The sequence below is a fragment of the Carettochelys insculpta genome, chromosome 3, assembly GCF_033958435.1.
Source record: "Carettochelys insculpta isolate YL-2023 chromosome 3, ASM3395843v1, whole genome shotgun sequence".
NCBI lineage: Eukaryota > Metazoa > Chordata > Testudines > Carettochelyidae > Carettochelys > Carettochelys insculpta.
The window spans coordinates 27,626,668-27,647,697 of NC_134139.1; the positions used below are offsets into that span (position 1 = coordinate 27,626,668).

At 39.9% G+C, this 21,030-nt stretch overlaps 2 protein-coding genes across 8 annotated transcripts in view; one reads left to right on the forward strand and one right to left on the reverse strand.

The window, feature by feature from the left end:
- Positions 1 to 21,030, forward strand: part of ASB3 (ankyrin repeat and SOCS box containing 3) — a 104,313-nt gene that overhangs the window by 7,965 nt on the left and 75,318 nt on the right. For 2 of the 7 annotated variants that reach the window (XM_074989531.1, XM_074989530.1), the window contains exon 3: positions 4,141 to 4,195. The exons of the other annotated variants lie outside the window; for them this stretch is intronic. The gene's annotated coding sequence lies outside the window, so the exon portion shown is untranslated. The remainder of the gene's footprint in view (positions 1 to 4,140; positions 4,196 to 21,030) is intronic. 7 annotated transcript variants of the gene reach the window in all.
- On the reverse strand, positions 1,401 to 20,103 carry CHAC2 (ChaC glutathione specific gamma-glutamylcyclotransferase 2). The gene is made up of 4 exons (XM_074989536.1): positions 19,952 to 20,103; positions 18,523 to 18,759; positions 10,459 to 10,494; positions 1,401 to 4,171 (listed from the first exon to the last, which is right to left on the reverse strand). The coding sequence occupies exons 2-4, from the start codon at positions 18,655 to 18,657 to the stop codon at positions 3,788 to 3,790; spliced, it is 555 nt and encodes a 184-aa protein (XP_074845637.1). The 5' UTR covers positions 18,658 to 18,759; positions 19,952 to 20,103; the 3' UTR covers positions 1,401 to 3,787.

Below are 21,030 nucleotides of genomic sequence, written 5' to 3' on the forward strand. Positions count from 1 at the left end.
TTACAGTAGACAGCAATAAGGATAGATATGAGGCATCTCTTGAGATAATGCAAACCTGGAAAGATGAAAAATACAATACTGTAGTTTCAAATAAAGGTGAATTCTGTTTTCAGTGTAGTTCCTGTGCATATTTGATTTTTTTAAAAATAAAATAACTTACATTTTTATAGCCGATATTATTTTAGGGCATGCTAGTACAACACTAGAGGAAGGCATGTCTTGATGAACAGCAGGTCAAGCTCCTCTTACAAGAGGACCATGGACATCAGATAAAGTCACTGTACACAAACTGCGTAATATTTATTTAATCCGTTTTCATGGGGATGAGTGGTTTAGATGATCATTGTGGGATTTGAATCTGTGGTGCTAGAAAGTAAAAATGTAATACTGAGACCTTTTATGCTGACCTCAGCCATTGTTTTGGAAAGAAATTTGGAGGTAGCATAGAGGTAGTGTTTTTTGTTTTGATTTTTAAATGTAAACCTATTTTGGATACAAATAGAACCTCTAATTTTGTCACACACATGAGACAATCCTAACCACAGGAAAAAAAAATCAAGCATGTTATGTACGAAAGATATAAATAAAATGGCTTGTGGTCTGATTTGATAGCATATTCAGCTCCACGTAATGCACCTGGTTTTGAGAGCCATCATGAAGCATAGGGAAGAAGACACTTTTAATACTAAATTTATTGTTTGTAACTCCCGTACAGAGGCTGCATCTAGATTCAGTCTGTCTGCAATCAGCATGATGCAAATAAGGGTTCATGAAATTGCAAATGGCTGCTCATTTGCATATTTGCAGCCAACGACAAGCAGTGTAGATGTGGTTGTGCTGGCAAACCCCCCCCCCCCCCCCCCGTCACGAGCCCCATATCCCTGGAAAAAAAAATCAGGGATAAGGGGCTGGCAACCGGGGGGGGCCGGCGTTGCTGGCAGAACCACATCTACACTGCTTGTTGTTGGTAGTGAATATGCAAATGAGCATCCATTTGCAATTTCATGAACCCTCATTTGCATCATGGTGCTGGGAGCTGGACTGAATCTTGATGCAGTCAGAAAGGGAAAGTAGAGCTTTAACTTTAGTGCTTTAACTGATATGTTAATGTTGCTAATCTGACTCTGTTTTTGATAAACCTAATGATAGCCCTTTTTATAAACAGAGCTCAAAATGCTTTAAAACTGGAATTAAATATCATAACTAACTTATTTATACTATTCAGGTACTTTGAAAATGTGTCTTGTGGTGGATTGTGTTCTTTAAATCCAAGAAAAAGATTCTTAAAATCTCTGTCCAACACTCTCTCAAATAAATACACGATGCATTTTATTATACTGAAATTTATATGCATAAAATGGAATGTATCATTACAGGTGGTATTGCAACTATTATGAATCTGGAAAAAAGATTGAACTAACAGTATTTTGGAAATGAATAAAAGTAAATTACCAAACTTAGAGCCATACAGAGTCCCAGTGCCACAGTACTAGTGCTTAAATAAACATAATATTTCACGGTATCATTATTGATATGATTAGGGAGTTCTTGAACTCACAAGGGGGTTATGCACTTCCCCTACCATCTCATGACAAACAAAAATAAGCCTTTGACTGAAGAGAGAGAAACTAATGAAAATGTGTACATTTTACAATGCCATATGATATATGCTTTAAATTTACAACTGTGTATTCAAAGCCCAGGTATGCATAAGAAAGGAAATGCTGGCCTTTTTTTTAAAACAAAAATTGGTATTCTTTTGTAGTGTTTCCATAACATTTCTGTGAACTTAGAAGTGTCCAGTGGACACGCTGTGAGTATATTTAATGTCAAAGTGAAAACATTTGCCTACATCAGTATTATTCCAGCTTTGATATCTAAAGTCGTAAGTCCCTCTTCATACACCATAAGTGATTTGATATTTTTAGAGGCTTCCATTGGAGTTAGTGGAGATACATGTTCTTACCGCCTTTGAAAACCTGGTCATTTACTTAGGTGGCTTACATTAGCTATTGAAGTCTGAATAGTCTGACCATACTATCCAGATGAATTTATTGGGCTTGATTCTCTGCTCTGTTACACCGGTCTTGAATCAGTACAGCATAGTGCAGAATAAAGACTTTTGAAGCACATAGGATCTATTTCTCATAAACTATAACAAAGTATTAATGGGAGAATAGGTCCTCGTATCATATATATGTATTATGGCAAATCCCCCTTTCGTCCAATTAGACTGGTGCACCACATTCGATATCTTATGTACTCATAATACAATAAAATTCAAGCATTATCTTTTAATTTTGTTCTTATATTGCTAGTAGCTTTTGAAAATTTAACAGGTAGACTTGTGTCTTTTAGATCTGCAGTCCTTTGATTGGTGACTAAAATTACAGTTCTGGTGTTAAATCCAAAGGTTCTTCTTCGTGTGTTAAATTACATCCAGAAAAGTTACTTTGTGTGCTGTAGCCTGTTTAAGTAGGTGCCTGACCAGAGTGTCATTTTGTAAAATTCAGTTTAAAACTTGTTTTCCAGTGGTGGTCATTTTGGTGATTTTAAGTTTTTGGCCAGCTACAAATATAAAACAAAGGAAAAGAGGAAAAGTCTACCTGTTTGTACAAACATAAATCATTTTGTGTAATATTTGTGCTACTACTGATCGGAAAATAAGACAGGTTTTCATGTGATGATTGAACATACAAACACTTTTGTGTGTGAAAAATTACATTTCAGAGGTCCTTTTATAAAAATACAAAACTATGCTGTGTTGAAGGCTTAAAGAAAATAAACTCTGAGAAGCAAGAATATTTATAGTTGGGATGGAAACTCCTTATACCTTTGTGTTGCAAACGTTAGGCCCAATTCTGCCCTCAAAAGTTTACAAACTACCCTTGTTTTTCTGTGGGATTTATGGTAGCATATGAAGGCAGAGATTAAAGATGGGAGTTTCAGAACATTCTTGCTATACTGTGGATTCAAGTCATATCCTCAGTTACTTTACCAATTCAGGTTTATTTTTGTTTACCACAGTATTTTAAAATGGAAGAAATGAGGCACTAATATGGTATGGCTTATTTGTGTCAATGTACCAAATTTTGTTTCTAAGGGTTTGACACAATGAATAATCTAATGCATCAAGGGAAAGAGTAATTCCTTTGATAGCACAAGTGTTTGCCCTCCTGTCTAATGACAAACTGTGATAAACCAAACGTAAAACTATTAAGTCAATAGAATAGCTTAGTTCTAATGGAGTTGAACCTTTTCTACAATACATGTTTTTCCATGTATTTATTGTGCTTGTATAGTAGCTATTTAAAACACTTAGCTTTTAGCTGTAATAAGAACCTAATCCTGCAGCCTTGACTCAGAGAGAACTACTGCCTTAATCAATGGGAATTTTGTCTGAATGCAGGATTTGGTCTTAAAGGTAGCTTAAAGATAACTATTTTTAGAGCAACTTAAAACCTGAAATCACAAAACAAACAAACAAAACAGGGCCAAAGTTAATTTTTGTCACCTTTTGAAAAAGAAAAATACTCCCTTTGGCTCAAATTTTGTATACCAAATTCAAACCTGAAACACTTCTGCCTCCACTTGTAAAACCATATTTTCAGGAGTTTATAACAATGAAATTTTTAGTGACCCTTAACTACAGTCTTGAATGTAACATTGAAATCAATAAGATAGCATAGTACAGATAAACATGCCTCCAAAGTCAAATACCCGTTGTGCAATGAAACGATTTCTCTGAAGATGAAAGGCGAACCTTATTTGAAACTATGAAATAATTTTATATGCAATTGAGGTTTTGATTTCTTTCCAAGAGTTCCTTTACTAGTTTCTCTAGAGAGAAGAGATGCTCATCTACATCTTCTGGTACAAGGTTCCTGATGGAATTGGCAAGTTCAAACAAATACTCTGTGTTTCTTCCACTGGGACCAACCGCATTAAAAATCTGTTCAGCAATGTCTTCTAGAGGTGCTGGACCAAGGTAGTTAGGATTATCACAAGTTCCAATATATAATAATACATTGAATGGTTTTATTGAGGGATCTTTTGGATAGAAAATGACAGTTGTAGTCCTGTAGCCTCCTTTCTCTCTGAAGTCGAGGTATGCTTTAACTTCAACTTCTTGTCCTGCAGGCAATCTGTAAGCAACACCCCATACACAACCCTGTCGAAGAACACAACCAGAAAGGTAAATCCAAACACGGACAGGACTCTAGAAATAAAATTAATATAAAATGCATTTTGTTGGTAATTCACTTTCTACAGTTTGTTCCTTCCCCACCCCTCATCAGCGGAGGGAGTACACAAGGAATTTTCACAAAAACAGGTTAAAAATAAATTCCTTGGAGAGGTAGGTTTAAAGGTAATTTTTATTATATTTAGGTAGGTTGAGCTTACTTGCCTAAAACCTTGGATATTGCTTTATTCTCATACACTTCCTTTAAAATACTCATATTTTAATTTATATGTACTACCAATATACAGAATTCATAGAGAAAAGGTTATTTTAAAGTTTGTTTTTTTTCCTTGGAACTAAACTCTATATATCAGAGCACCCAACAACACTGTTTGCAGAAATGACATTAAAACATCTTTAAGAATCTGGATGACTAACCATGTGTCAGAGCTGAGTGAGAAATTTGAGGAAATATTTTTCATCAGAAAATGCCAAGTCATTAAAGCCAAAACTACTGTTTTGTGTCTACATGCATGCCTCTTCTTGAGCTGTGGATACTGATGCTGAAACAACGAGAATGTAAATCTTGTTGCTGCTATAATACCATATAATACAGCTGTTATGGGCAAAATTATTCAAGGGTTTGGTACAGGATGTCAAAAGAAGAGGGCAGTCTGTCAGTATTGAGGGAAGTGCTCGATCTCCTACCCCTGGTTATTTTCCATTTTTTAAAATAATTTTCAATGAGCTACAAAGAGACATTCTCAAACATATTTTTACATTAAAGCCACCTCTCCACTTTTCATTTTTCTTTTGTTTCACAAGTATTTGTGCTGAATTATAAGCAAATCAACTGTTGAATTAGTTGATGGTCTCTTTATAACATGTAGTATTCTCAAAACAACTTAGGGTTGTATCTAAATCAAGTTTAAAAAAAGCTGGTGGTTTGCTTTTGGACTCCGACAATTACACAAATAAAGTTTAGCAATACAAATACAGCAAAAACAAACAATCATTCTTTGCTTATATGAGAGAGAGTGAGAGTGTGTAATGTAATGGTATCCCATAGTACTGTAGTGTGTGTGTGGGGGGGTGGGGGGGAAGATTACCAGAAAGGTACAGAAAGTCACATTGACAGACACTACTGCATTGTGCTTGTTTTGTCAGCTACAACAACAGTTGAAGTTTGATTACTCTTACATTTTCCTCTCTGTGTTCATAGCTACCATTTCAGAGAAATGGCAGTGGTGCAAGTATTTTGCCCTATTGAATAATAATTTAAAAGGAGCATAACACTGAAAGCTTATGTCAGGCATGAGCCCTGTTTAGACAAGTTGCTCAAACTCCATCACGTTATGTATGCTGGCTGCACACCAATCTCGCCTTAGCTCAACTGTGACAACTAGGTTAGCATACATAACTTAAAAAACAAAAACTACCTCCAGTTGTTTGTAAGGAATTTTTTATTCAAGCTCCCTGCCTCTTCTCCCACCACTGCTCAGTAGCTTAGCGTCCCCTATGTCCAAAATTCAATTGCATTTGAGAATCCTCACCCTCCGAACTCTAAAATGAATGAAAATGCAGGATGTTTGAGAGAATTTACTAGTGTGTTGTTGTAGACCCCTTGCCTAGGTTGCTTTGCCTAATAAAATGTAGTCCTACTATTTCTTCCTCTGTACACTGATTCCTACTTGGGTTTGTGGAAAATCTTGCATTTGGGCCCTTTGTGTCCCCTGCCTAATTTAGCACTGCTTCGGCTTTTCTAATGTTTCTTGCATAATTGACTTATCGGGCAGGTAGGTAAGAATCTGAATGCCAGCTCAATCCCCATCCACTCAGCATATCTGAAGCATGTTTACTTCATCCCTGGAGTCATGTTTCTAGCAGCAGTGCTAAAGCCAAAACCTGCATTATCGTGTCAGAGGGAAATTCCTATTGGAAAAAGGAGCAGCCTTTGGGTTTACACATCTTGGAAGGCTCAAGTAGCTTTAGCAGGTCAATAAGAACAAAACTATTATTGGCTTAACAGAGCTGTTAGATGAGAGAGAAGTTTTTGGCAAACTCCTGACTTAAATCTTCGTTTGAGATTTTGTTCATACTCTAAGACTTCTTTGGCTGTCATGAAACAAGACCCAGAGTTCTATAACTATTGCAAAAAAGTGTATGCAAATCATCCACTATTAATAAGTTGTTTGCTAGACTAATATTGTTAAATCTATTGACAGCCTCTGGTAAAGCCTCTGTCAGGCTTCAAGCAGTAATGATACACGGCAGGTTTACCTTAATACAGGATTCTTGATTCTTATGGAGGTGTTCTGAACAGCTGAACATAAACACCCATGCACTGCTACATCTTGCACAGATTCAGGTTTTCTTATGTGGAAACTTCTTTGTAAATTCAACTGAAAGCTCTTAGAATGCCCCAAAATTGGTGCAGCAAATGCATAGGATGACAGTGTAGAGTGATCCAGACAAATTAGAGCAGGGGAAGCTGCAGAATGGGGGAAGTTTGATATTAATAAATGTGAAGTTTTATGCCCAGGGAGAGAAAACAATTGAGTTACAAAATAGAGGATGTGGTGGGTTTACAGACCCCTCCTAATGTGAGGGAGTGACAGAGGAGTACTGGGCCAAGAAAGACTTCCCCTTAAAAGCTGCTAAAAGAGCAGCTCCAAAGGGAGAATCTGTTTAAAAAGGGACTCTTGCAGTCAAGCAGGGGTAGCATGAAGGAGAGAAGAATCCAGTCAGTGTCTTCTGGGACACAGGAGACCACAGGGGAAGGCTTGGACTATGAGTAAAGCCCAAAATGCAAGACAGTGCCCTGATCTGTTCTCCCCTTCCCCAGCTGAAGTTTGTGATTGTCTGCTTCTTCTTTTTCTTCTCTGGCAAAGGGGAATCATTTGGCTCTGGAAAGACCCCACTGCCTATGAATAATTGAGATGAAGCAGCCTTCCATTAGGAGGGAAGAATGGTGTGATTTCACCCCAAACTGAGGAGAAACTGGGAGGGTAGAAATGGCTCTGGAGGGGACTGAGATATTCCTCCCCATTGGACCTGGACTTGTTGAAGAGAGAGGGCCCTCTCTGACTGAGAAACCCAGAAAAGGATCTGGTGTAACTTGGCTGCCAGGCTTTGACATTGCCCAGCAAAGCCACACAAAGACTTTGGGGTTGGGGGGGTGGGGTGGGCAGTTGAGCCACAGCCTGCTCTCTAGGCATACTGGTTTCTGAGTGAACCCTACTGTAGAGGGATAATATGTACCTCTTCAGTACATTTTCTTATGTTGTTTCACAGAATCATAGAATACTAGGACTGGAAGGGACCTCGAGAGGCCATCGAGTCCAGCCCCTGCGCCAATGGCAGGACCAAGTACTATCTAAACATTCCCTGATAGATGTCTGTCTAACCTGTTCTTAAATATCTCCAGCGATGGAGATTCCCCAACCTCCCTTGGCAATTTATTCCACTGTTTGACCATCCTGACAGTCAGGAACTTTCTTAATGTCCAACCTAAACCTCCCTTGCTGCAGTTTAAGCCCATTGCCTCTTGTTCTATCCTCAGAGGCCCAGAAGAACAAGTTTTCTCCCTCTTCCTTATGACACCCTTTTAGATACCTGAAAACCCTATCATGTTTCCCCTCAATCTTCTCTTTTCCAAACTGAACAGGCCCAATTCTTTCAGCCTTTCTTCATAGGTCACATTCTCTAGACCTTTAATCATTCTTGTCGCTCTTTTCTGGACCCTCTCTAATTTCTCCATATCTTTCATGAACTGCGGTGCCCACAACTGGACACAATACTCCAGCTGAGGCCTAACCAGCGCAGAGTAGAGTGGAAGAATGACTTCTCGTGTCTTGTTCAGAACACACCTGTTAATGCATCCCAGAATCATGTTTTTGCTTATTTTGCAACACTCATATTTAGGTTGTGGTCCACTATAACCCCTAGATCCCTTTCTGTTGTAGTCATACCTAGACAGTCTCTCCCCATTCTGTATGTGTGAAACTGATTGTTCCTTCCCAAGTGGAGCACTTTGTATTTGTCCTTATTAAACTTCATCCTCTTTACCTCAGACCATTTCTCCAATTTATCCAGATCATTTTGAATTATGACCCTATCCTCCAAAGCTGTTGCAACCCCTCCCAGCTTGGTATCATTTGCAAACTTAATAAGCGTACTTTCTATGCCAATATCTAAATCATTGATTAAGATATTGAACAGAAGCGGTCCTAACACAGACCCCTGCGGAACCCCTCTTGTTATACTTTCCCAGCAGGATTGAGAACCATTATGAGCTACTCTCTGGGTACAGTTATCCAGCCAGTTATGCACCCACCTTATAGTAGCCTCATCTAAATTGTATTTGCCTCGTTTTTTGATAAGAATATCATGCGAGACTGTATCAAATGCTTTACTAAAGTCTAGGTATACCACATCTACCACTTTTCCCCTATCCACAATGGCTCATTATCCTATCAAAGAAAGCTATCAGATTAGTTTGACATGATTTGTTCTTTACAAATCCATGCTGGCTGTTCCCTATTGTCCTATTACATTACTTGATTACAAGATGATGTATTGCTTCAAGCAAATGATAGGAGAGGAGACAGCCACATGACACCTGATGTAGTGTTAGAAACTCTTTAGGAAATAACATGTACTCTGCTCTATTCTTTTTCAACTGTGAACCACAAAGACAGCACAGTGCATCAGCTGAGAGCTGCTTCTAACTCCATGTCACATGTAGTTGTTCCAAACTAAAGGTCTGGTACTGTGCTGATCTAGTTTGGTTGATACCAGTGCAAGGGGGGACACGGTATTCTGCAGGAATGGGCTGTTAAAAAGGACTTATGGCAGAAATGTAAATCTGGAAGAGAGAGATGGAACCATATCCTTTCTGTAGAGCACCCAGATTCATAATTCACACACTATTTAAGTCTGAAGATGATCCATGCTTGACAACTTGCATTAAAAAGGAATACCATCAAGTGATGAATATGGGTTCATTTTTCAGTTAACACAAATGGGTTGAATGCATACAAACCAATTGTGTGAGCTGTGAAGACATGCTGAAAGAGACCAATTTAACACTGCAACATTTAAGAGCACAGTCTTGCCGCCCTAGCTCATGTGGGTAGTCCCACTGACAGTCACTAGAGTCCTTCAGCAGAATGGTAAGCAAAAGCTACTGGACTAGGCCCTTTTAGAGCTGTTGCATGTAAAATCATGTTTCCTTGTCACAGTGGAACAAGAACAGATATTTACAGAAAATCTTCCCCACAATAAAAACAGCACTTTTTTTCTATTTTATAATAAAAGTAAATCAGAAAGAAGTTAGTTTTTGTATTTCAGGGACTCTCAAACTTCATTTCTTGCAACAAAAATTACTTTTAGATCCCCAGGAGGGGGGACCAGACCGTAAGCCTGCCTGAGCCCCACTACCTCGGATCTGGGGACTAAAGCCCAAGGGTTTCAGCTGCAGTCAAGGGGCCAGTAACCTGAACCCTGCTGCTCAGGGCTTCATTCCCAGTGGTTAGGCTCAGACATTGGTCCCTGGTGATGGGGCTTCAGCTTTGGCCTCTAGCAGCTGGGAACAGGCATTGGCATTGTTGAAGACAGCCCTGGCAATCCCAGGCCTAATTCTGCCATTCTTCCATATGTTTTACTCTGCAAAGATTTCATTGTGACTTTTCATGGAGTTAGCATATCCATCTGGAGTAAGACTAGAAGAGTCAGGCCTGTAGCTATTTCCAAACAGGATGTTTTGCTTAAATTCACAAATTCTTTGATTAAAAAATGAACTGCTGAATATTAAGCAAGATCTACGGTGACTTAACCTTTCTTTATATAATCCCCCACATTACATATTAGGACAGTAAGCACACAGGCTGTATTCCATGAGAACACTGTCTCAAACTGGTAATAGCTTCCGGATTGTATTAATCTGACAGTAGCAAAAATCTTATTTGTTTAGACAAAGGCAGTTAATTTGGCTATTCAGTCAGGTACTTAAAACTCTGCCTTCTGTAATCATAAAGCCAAAACACATCTTGTTTCTTATAGTCTCAGTAAACAAGATCAGTTGGAAGCCATTAAATGTATAATTTTGTATAAAAGATCCAGATTTTAAGAACATGTTTTGAAAGCAAAAAAAATAATCAGTTATTTATCCACACTAAAGATAAAATACACAGCTTCGTAGAGGCCTTAATTTTGAATGCAGGATGTTCTGTATACTTAGAGTAAATAACAACATACAAAGAAGAAGTCTTTACCTCAGGATCCTCAATAAGAGTCACAACTCTTCCAGGCTAAAATAAAAAGAAACATTAGTTCAGTGACAAGCCTTTTTGCCAAATCATTAGTAAAAGTGAACAGTAAATAACTTTATTTTTAACAAAGGTACAGAGAACCATGATTAAAAGTCTCATGGAAGTTTATCCCTTTAGGGTTGCATCTACACTAGCAAGTTCTTTCAAAATATTTTTTTGAAAGAAGGGACTTTCAAAATAGCCAGCGGAGAGTCTATACACAAAAGTGTTCTTTCAAAATTAAATTTAAAAAAAACCACAGTGTTCCTTTCAAAAGTGTTCTTCCACTCCCATTTCAGGCAGAGCGCCTTCTTTCGAAAGCTGCTTTCAGAAGAAAAGGTGTGTAGATGTTCTGTGGGCCCTTTTTATGAAAGAGCAGTGCGCATAGCACCAGATTTTTTGATCCCTGGCCCATTTTTTCAAAAGAGTGGGGGGCTGTGTGGAAGCTGTCTTTTGAAAGAAGTTCTTTTGGAAGATCTCTTTTGAGAGGACTTCTTTTTGAAAGATCGCTCTTGTGTAGACATAGCCTAGATGATTGGGGCTCTAGCACATGTGTGTAACGTCGTGTTTGGGAGTGGGGAAGTAATATGTATTAAGGATCAATATGGGAATTAGTTGGTGGTACATAAAACGTTAGCCTTTAAGCAGAAGTGGTAGAAACACAAAAATAAAGTTAAGGTTGGTGTAGATTTACAACTCTGCATTCTTTACTTTTGAACTCATTCCTGTTGCCAGGAAGACAATGAAAATCTTGATTTCATCATATTGCTTTTAGATTTTAGTCTGAGTTTATGTATTTTCCAGCTCAAGCTTTTTTGAAACTAATACATACTGTAATTCCTTTATTCCTTTACCACTTATATCTGAAATCACAGGGATAGAGGACTTTCATTAAGAATCCTACGAAACAATAATTCATCATCATGGAAGGACAGTTGATTTCAGTGATATGGAATGGTAGCCCCACTAAGTTAACAAAGAGATGCTTAACCAAGATATCTTTTATATATTTTCTTTTGTCAGTATTTTTTAATGAGTTGGCATCCCTGATATTGGAGGTGAAGAAACCTATCCACTCTACCTCTACATGCTAGTGGAGGTATTTAGATATAATTTTTATTTTCACTGTTTGAAGATGTAACTGGTATCTGATACAGGTTTTTGTGTATTAACCAACAATTATGTTGTACAAATAGGAGAAACAACACAAAATATTATGAGACTGAGTTCTGTGTGTCTGCCTTTTCTTCTCATTCTTTTAATAAAACTATACTTGTATACATGGTTTGCTGTGGTTAAAATTCTGTCTGAGCGCTCATTTTTCTGCGTCATACTTGTCCCAAAGCTGAGTTCAGGTTTTATGTATTTTTCTACATGCTTATTCAGTCTGAGAATGCTGAACTATGTAGTATTTGTGTTTAAACTAAAAATATTGAGAAAATGGTAGTAGTCTGTTATACAAAAATTAAAAACAAGAATAATTCAAAACCTGCATATTTTCTATATCTTCAAAAGCTGAGAGTTTGACCTACTCCTTCCATATTTTTAAACTCCCTATTCTTTAGTTCAGGATGTAAATTTCCCGGTGTAGGAACTGTAAGACAGTAAATAGCTAAATTTACTGTATATTCTAAAATTTTAATATTTTACTGAACCTAGGTCTCTTGTAGGAATCACAAGAACTTCAGGGGATACAGCATGATTCAAAATGAATAAGAGTGGAAGAATATGAACCATTGGGTAAATCAGAAATAGTAAGACAAACTATACGACCAAACTGACCGAGTTCCCTGTGTAATTCCTTGGATTTGAATGTGTTCACACCAATGATAAGCTGACCCAGTATAACAGACATTCCTAATGCCGCACTTGCTTAGTGCATGTTAAAAACAAACTCTACATCTACACTAACCCTTTCCTTTCAGAAGGGCCATGGTAATGAGTGAGGTTGGAAGATGCTAATGAGGCGCTTCCGTGAATATGCAGCACTTCATTAGCATAATTGCAACTGTGGTGATTCAAAAGTGCCACTTTCAAAGCACGCGTCGCCCATGTAGATGGGGGCTTTTTGAAAGGCCCCCCAGTCTTTGAAGGCCCCTTATTCCTAAAACCAAATAGGAATAAGGGGCTTTCGAAGACTGGGGGTTCCTTTTGAAAGGCTCAAGTCTACTCAGGTGGTGCGTGATTTGAACGTGGCACTTTTGAATCACCGTGGCCACCATTATGCTAATGATCACTGCATATTCATGGTGGCACCTCATTAGCATATTCTGACATCACTCATTACCATGCCCCTTCCAAAAGGAAGGGGCGAGTGTAGATGTGGCTTTAGAGCAATAATAATGTAATTCACAGGATGCTGTGATACATTTATGTAGTAGGTCTCTGGTTGCAAGCGATAAAACTTCAGTACTAATTGTAAAGCCTAGAAATTGTTTGTATTAGCTCAGTTTTATAACAAACCAGAGACTGTAGTGGTTATCAATCTGACAAACTAACAAAGAAATTCAGAGTTAAATAGTAATCCAGATTGACTTTACAATTTTTTCTTGTTTCTTTTTTCTTTAAAACACCGGCTCACTTAGGACTAGATTGTGTTTCTAAATCCATCCTTAACTAGGAGTCACTGTGTAATCTGCTGTGTCCCAGGAGCAGTCATAGGAGAGAGAGTGTCTGAGACACCTCTCTAAGAAACACCTGGCACTTCCTTTTTGTGTAGGAAAACACAAGAGGGGGGAATCTGCTGCAGCCTTTTTACAGGACTCTTCGTGCACACCAACGAGAACCCAGTTTGCATGCCCATCTGCACGTCCGTGGTAGATCAGGGCAAAGTGTAGTCCCTAGTAAGTTACAGCTGCTATTTCTTTAACATTGCCCTGCAAAATAAAGAAATTGGGCATGTGCTATTTTTGCTGCTTTATAGTATGTAAAGGATGTTGGAAAGGGGCTTTCTCTGTGTGGTTTTACATTAAAAATAATTGATCTTGTCTGTCAAGCAAGGCAAGCATTGCTATAGGGGGACTTTTCTGTAAAAATTTCGTCCTGTGGTAACATCAGTTCAGCTGCATGAGCATTAAGAAAATTATGAGTGCTAAACACAAGAGTTTCAGCACTTTAATTATGTTGGTATAATTAATGAAGTATGAACCCAATAGCATGGACACAGTTACATTGATGTAACCATTTTTACTGCTATAGCTTATAAGGAGAGGAATAAACCAATATCAGTAAAAGGGAAATTAATAACACAAAGTGCATCCACACCAGTATAACTACTCCAGTAAAGGATTACACCTGTAACTGAAATAGTTACATGAGTACAAATTCTCTGTGTAGACTAGGCGTAAGAGGTCTTCTGGCAAATACAGGAAAGACTATACTTGACAGTTCCTGCAGATCTGTTTATTGGCATTCCAGATAGTCATCCTTGGTTGATAAGGGTCCTAGCAATCTGGTCAAGCTCTTCAGAGGTAAAATATGGGATCATTATTTTGGTATTTAATGACTTAGACATAGTAATGTTGCATAAATTAATTACTGCTGATTCATGGTTGCATGAACCTATGCATCCCCTTTTTGCAAATGCAGCATTTGCTTTTTCAAAGAGTATTCTTCTTACATCTTCACTAGATATGCTCTTTTTCAAAGTCAGGCTTCAGTTTTATCTTGTAGTTGCTTATGAAGTGTAAATGAGGTTACTGCTTGGGAAAAAAATCTTAAATGAGCAACAGAAAAGCATTTTAATGAAGTAAAATTGGCATTTACCATTTTCTTTCACAGGTAGGGAAACTTAATATTTGATTCATTTACATATATGGGGTCCAGTATGTTAATTATCAGTAAAGTGTTTCTAGCAACTAAATCATGAGCCACATATGCAGCTGTAAATAACATAATCCAGCTCCATTGATGTCATTCCCCTAATTTGCTGGATGTTTCTGTAACCTATTGTTTCCTTAGCATTTGTTGAGCTATTTAGAATTCTGTTTAAGGGTGATAGCCCTTGTACATAGAGCGATGCAGAATTTCAAAATGTAGTAAAACCAAATCATGCTCTTTCCTGTGCTTGAAAAATGTACTTGCCCAAAGGAATTTGGTAAAGATGTTCACACTTGGAAATTAACATCATAATCCTGTGATTTGTTTTATTTAACAAAGATATAATCTTTCCTCTTTATAATTTGTTGTCTGTTGATAAAACTAAAAGCCCACACAGAATGAAATAGTTCGCTCAGATCTCTAGTTTGCTTTAGCTCTCAATTTATAGATTCATACTTCCCCTTGAAGATTAACAAAAATGAGATTTATTTTCTCCAGGCTATTTTGCTAGATGAATATTATAATTTAGGATATAGTTCAAGTAACGAAATTAACTCTTTTTGGTTATTCTTGCTGTTGCTACCATCTTCGAACTCACATATTGCTTAAAAGATATTCTATAGTGTGAAATATATAGAATTTATATATATATGATTTAGCTACAAAAATGACTTCAAGACAACAAGATTCTCTGAAGTATAAGGAGCAGTTAGTTCCTAATACATTATTGGCTTCATACAATCATAAATTTGCAGTCACTGCTGAAATGGTCACTTCCTAATACTCATGAAAGGAAATTACAGTAATCTGAAGCAGAAAGCATGACTTTGGTTGTGTGTACAAATTAAACATATTTCCTTAAGGTTTGAAAAAGTACTGAAAGGATCAATATAAACACAACAAAACTTAATATAAGCTTCCACTGGGCACTCCCAATTTAAGTGAGCACTTAAAGAAGTTCAAGGAAATATTTTAAGTTTAAAATAAATTTCTCCCCACATGTTTATACAGTACCCAACATAGTGGGACTTCATGCTCCTCTGAGATCTTCGGGTGTTACAACCCTATGTAAATAGGACACATCTACACAAAGATCTTTCAAAGTGTGTTCTGAAAGGGGCTTTTTCGAAATTTCCAGCGGAGCGTCTACACAAAAAAAGCATTGTTTCAAAATTAAATAGAAACAATGCAGCACTCCTTTCAGAAGTGTTCTTCCACTCCCGTTTCAGGATGAGCACCTTCTTTGAAATCTTGCTTCAAAAGAAAAGGCGTGTAGATGCTCCGCAGACCCTTTGTTTCAAAAGAGCAGCCCTCAGGGCACCTGATTTTTCAGTCCCTGGACTATTCTTTTAAAAGAGCTGTGTGGACACTCTCTTCTGAAAGAGTAGAACACTCCTTTGATCCCCTTTTTTTTTTTGCACGTGGATGCTTTCTTTCAAGAGATTTTCCAGAAGATCTTTTCTGGACAATCTTTCCAAAGATCATTTTAGAGTGGATGTAGCCCCAGTGCTGATGGTCAATTTTTATTGATCCCTAATGCTGTTTTAAGATAAACTTAATTTGCATAAGCAGAGCAATTTCAAATGTATTTGTCTCAACCCTGCATGTATCACTCGTCTTCTCCTTTTTCCTCCTTTGTTTTGTTCTTTTTTAATCTTTTCCCTACATATACCTTTGTTCCTGCAACTGCATCTAAAGTCGGTGAAGTTCCATGTAGACACGAGGAGTCCCATCTGTACTGAGGCATTTGCAGATAGTGATTTTAGACTATAAGCTCCAAGGGGCAAGAACTGTATTAAGAGTTTGTCTGTACAGTACCGAGGGTGGTGAGGCCTTGATCCTTATGGGGACCTCCAGGCACTAATATAAAATTAACAAACAAATAATTTACTGAATTTTGGTGTTTTAAAGTCATATAGAACCTAGATTCCTCCAGGGTAACAGTAAGTGTGTGATGCTCATATTGATGGCTCACTCACATTATCAACATAGCTATTGCTCTTGAGAAGGTAAGTGTACCAACACCTGCAGGAGAAGCACCCTTGTTGCCAGAAACAGCAAAAGTGGTGCAGCTGTGCCAGTTGGCAGCACTGTTAAGTGTAGACAAGACCTAAGTATTGTACTGGAAATATAGGGATGTTTTCTAGTTTTAGAAACTAGTTCTTTGGACATTATGCCTGTGTCTACCTGGGCAGCCTCTGTCGAAAAAACTGGGCTATTGTTGACAAAGTTCACCGAGCAGCTATATAGTTAAAACACTCTGTGAAGATTTGTCAACAAAACTCAGCTGTTCAGTTGGCAGCATTATTTCTGTTCCTGATCAGGTATAACACTATCAACAGAGTGCCTGTGTAGACACTTCTGTCGACAGAGAAGGTTTCCAGTTCCCTGGACAGCCCTGTTTGCAGATCTTCCTGTCAGGCATTCTGTCAAGAGAGGCAGGACAGTCCGGCTTCTCTCTGTCAACAGAATGGCTTGCTCTTTTGATCTGCTTTTGCGTGTAGATGCTATCTGTCGATGGAGGTACTCCTGAGGTTTCTCTGTTGCCAGTGACCTCCATCGACAGAGGCCGTCCATGTAGATGTGGCCTACATGTGTGTCTCCAACAGCCTGACACAGCTGGTATGGCTTTGGGATTTCTGATCCGTAACTATTAAGAGTAGCACTAGATTTCCCTAATACAAAATAAGAACCAATATTTTAAAATGCCTACCTATGCAGAAGACAACTACTTTTAAGCATATGACTATTTAAGTTGTTTCTGGCAGTTATTCAGCAGTTTTATGCAAATAAAGGAATACTTTACTTCTCTGAATTATGCCATAAAAGTTAACCTATTTTACTTTTCAGAAGTTTACTTTCGTATTTCAAAAGACTAAGAAAAGAGAGAGTTTTTATATTTATTAAACTGCTTCCTGACCTTCTTCGTTCTTCCATGGGATACTGCCAATTCAATTTTTTGAAATTAAGAAATTTTATAAGATTCCAGTTTCAACAGGGCATTATCTTAATATATTCCACAATTCTTTTAAAAACATTCATTTTAAATGTAAGGAGTTTTAACTACTGTTTTGGATTCTATAAGGATCTTTTTAGCAGGACAGTAACTGAATGAGGCCACAAACATGGAAACAGCTGAGTGGTTCTGAGAACAGTCTCATATAAGTCAAAAGGATGTTGGCAATATTGAACCCTAAGGCATTTATCTTGAAAGTTGTTTCAAGCTCCCCTCCTCCACCCTGTCCAGGCAGATCCTCAGTGTGTTGTGGTGTTGCTTTGTACAGAATATACAGGGTCAAGTCAACTTTTGTTACATCGGGGCCTTAATGACTGTAGGGGGAAAAGGATGAAACTAACAGCACAGAATGCTGACAAATGCACAAAATCAAGTGTGTGTGGTGGGGGATAGGGTCATTATTTGTTCTGTTAGTGTCTAACAAAGCCGTTAGCTATAAGTAACTAATAGGTATAAAATGTTCAGACGAGTGTGATTTTTTTTTTTTTTAGTTAATGTTGGATAATCTTTTGTGCTAACTTTGATCAAGATGATGAGATAAAATAGGTGGTGCTTTGTATTGAAGTGGGGTGGAGGACTTTAATGTTACATATGTGAAACTGGTATTAAATGCACTGCAGTTGGAAGGCAGGGCAAGAGTAAAGTGAGCTACTTTGTGTTTACCTGCAGGATATATTTTAAAACTAGGACGTTTTTGAAATCATGTATTTGTTTAGTGAAATGGAGGTGGGACCTAGGTGAGGGAGGCGATCCTTTATGTGTCTGAATGGGACGGGCTTGTGCATGAGAATGAACTGCGTAAGTGTAGTTGGGTGGTTTGAGGAAGACCTGTGTGGTTGTTGCGGGGGAGTGCGGGGTGTGTGCACGTGGGAGTAAGTGGGTAGGGATGCGGGAGAGGGGAGATACTAAGGGCGGGGAGCTGAAGAGCCGCAGGTACCTAAACTAGGGTGGGGGCTGAGCAGTCGGATCTGTATAAGCTCAGTGGGGGGGCGAGCTCAGTGCCCTTTGCTTTGGCGGGAGCGCGGCCAGTATCTTGGCCCTCGGCATCAGATTAAATATTTGGAACAGGGATGGGGGCGGGAATAGCAGGTGCCACCGGCACTTCGCCTCTCCTGCCCCGGGTGGCAGCTGATGCCTGCTTCCCTCCCCGCTCGGGGCACCGGCAGGACACGCTCCCTGCTCCCAGCGCTCACCTTGCCCGGCACCCCGCGGTGGTCGGTGCTGCCCTGCCAAAACCTCCTGCTGTAGCCCGTGATGTACCCGACCATCTTTTCCTCGTACGGGAAATCCACCTTCCAGATGAGGGAGCCGTAGCCGAACACCCACATGGTTCTCGTCCCGCCGGCCGGCAGCCGCCCCTGGCGGTCTCTGCTGCGTTTTCCCCGGAATAAAGACAGAGGGGCCCGGAGCGCTGCGTGGCACAGCGCCGCCTGGCAAAGCACCATGGGGCTTGTAGTGCCGGGGGCCTCTCCGGGCGGTTGCGTTGCCCTGCCCTGCTCCCGCGCGGGCGGCCGCCCCACCGCGCTCGCTCCCGGGGCCGAAGTTGCGGGCCGAGGCGGCGGCCCATCTAAGGCTGAGCAGGACTACAGCTCCCTGCGCCTCAAGGGGCGGGCCGGCCGCGCGACCGGGCACTAGAGCCGGCCCTTGGGAAGCCCTGGCCCTAGGCGAGCGCCACCTGGCTGCCCCGGTGTGCAGCTCTGTGCTGGGGCGCCAGGCAAGGCAGTGGGCCATAGAGGTTTTGAAACATACATATCTAATAGAAGTGGAAGGGCCCTTGAGCGCGCCTTGCTCCGTGTGTTGCAGAGCGGGAACAAGTCAGTCATTCTTAAAGCTGCTGCTCCAGGAGTTTAAACATTATTAAAAACAGCAAGAAGTCCTGGGGCACCTTATAGACTAACAGATATTTTGGAGCATAGGCTTTCCTGGTCAAAGACCTGCTTTGTCAGATGCATGAGTCATCGCATCTGTTGCATCTGAGGAAGCGGGTCTTTGCCCATGAAGGCTTGTGCTCCAAAATATGTTAGTTTATAATGTGCCACAGGACTCTTACTGGTTTTTGAACATCATTAAAAGTCACTCCAGGTGCACAGGTGATCCAGGGGAGTGTCCCATTGCCCCCTGGACCTGTGTGTGTGTGGCGGGAGGGACTGGGCTTAAAGCAGCGCCTGGATTTTTAAAGTGGCTCCTCCGGGAGATGCATGCGTTTTGCTCTGCACTGGGTAGATCACAGGCAAAAAATCGGTAGTGACTCACAAAACTTCTAATGCATTCTAGGGTGCTAAATGAGACATCAGCTGCATTGGAATAAGAACAGAGGATAACAAAAGAGTGCTTCTTCTGTCTGGGTGCAACGCTGGAAAATTTGCAAGATTCCTCTGTGGGGACCATGCTTCCAGGTTGCTTACTGCTGTCTTACCAGAAGCAGGAGCAAGTCAGGTTTCCCCAAAAATCTTATGAGGAGAATCCAAGAGTGCCTGTCTAAGACCTTCAACTTGTTGTCTAAACAGGATCAGCGTGCCATCCCTAGATATACATTAATAAGCTGTTCTAAGGGAAAGGAGCATAAACCCTCCACCCCATGATTGCAACATACTCTTATCAGTGGGAAAAAATCATGCTTACCAGAATCGCCCTCTCCAGGATCTGGCTTTGCCTCCAAAGTCACCTCCTCAGTTAAGGGGATGAGCACCAAGTTGAGAAGCAGCTTCTGGCTTTCAGGCTCTGCTTCTACAGTCAACTGGACCACGCTGTCCTCCACCTCTTTCAAATCAGGATGTGCTTCATCATCCTACTGATGAACACTCTGTAAGGAGGAGTCAAGTTGTCTTTGCGAGGGGAAGAGGTTGCCTCTGTCACCAGAATAGTGTGAAGCTCACTGAAGTACTGGCATTTCTGGGGAGATGTCGCAGACAGACCATTCGCTTGTTTGCATTGCTGGCAGCTCTGCCTCAGCTTGATCTTTATGCAGCACTGAGAATTATGCCGTGAGATGTTTTAGCATAAATATCAGTAATTCTTTTGCTGGCTTTGAGCTAGAAGAAGATAGCTTCTTCCCCCCAAAACTGAGATGAGGTCCAAGATCTACTGATGGCTACATGCTGGGGCCCTTTTGTGATCTTGAAAACTCATGGCTACAGGGTGTGTTGGTGTGCTGCAGAGATGCGATACACATGTCTGCCTGCCACTCTGGCCAGAGAGGAAAGGAAATGTAATAAAAATTCCAGGGCTGCTGACTACCGCTTCCTGTCACCTACTTCCTGCTTACCTGACAGGAAGGGACTGTTTCAGAGGCTAATAACATTGATTTTAATAACACTCCCATCTGCACTTATATAGATTTATTGCACAGATGTCTGGTCTGCCCATCCCCCTTTTCAAAAAGCCTTTTCTCTGCCACTGTACTAAAGTTTCATTGTCCAAGATTGAGAACAACAAGAATTCTTGTGGCACCTTATAGACTAACAGATATTTTGGAGCATAAGTTTTCGTGGGCAAAGACCCGCTTCATCAGATGCATGAGTGGGGGGGGTGGTTTCAGAGGGGTATTTAAAGAGTGGGTTCCCAGTAGGAGGGAGGGCCAGAGCTGACAAAGTCTATTCAGCAAGGTGGAAGTGGTCCAGTATCAACAGTACTTATCAAAAGAGGAAAAAACAAATCAGATCAGACAGGGGGATGTGAGCCTTTGTCAGAGTCTAATGGGG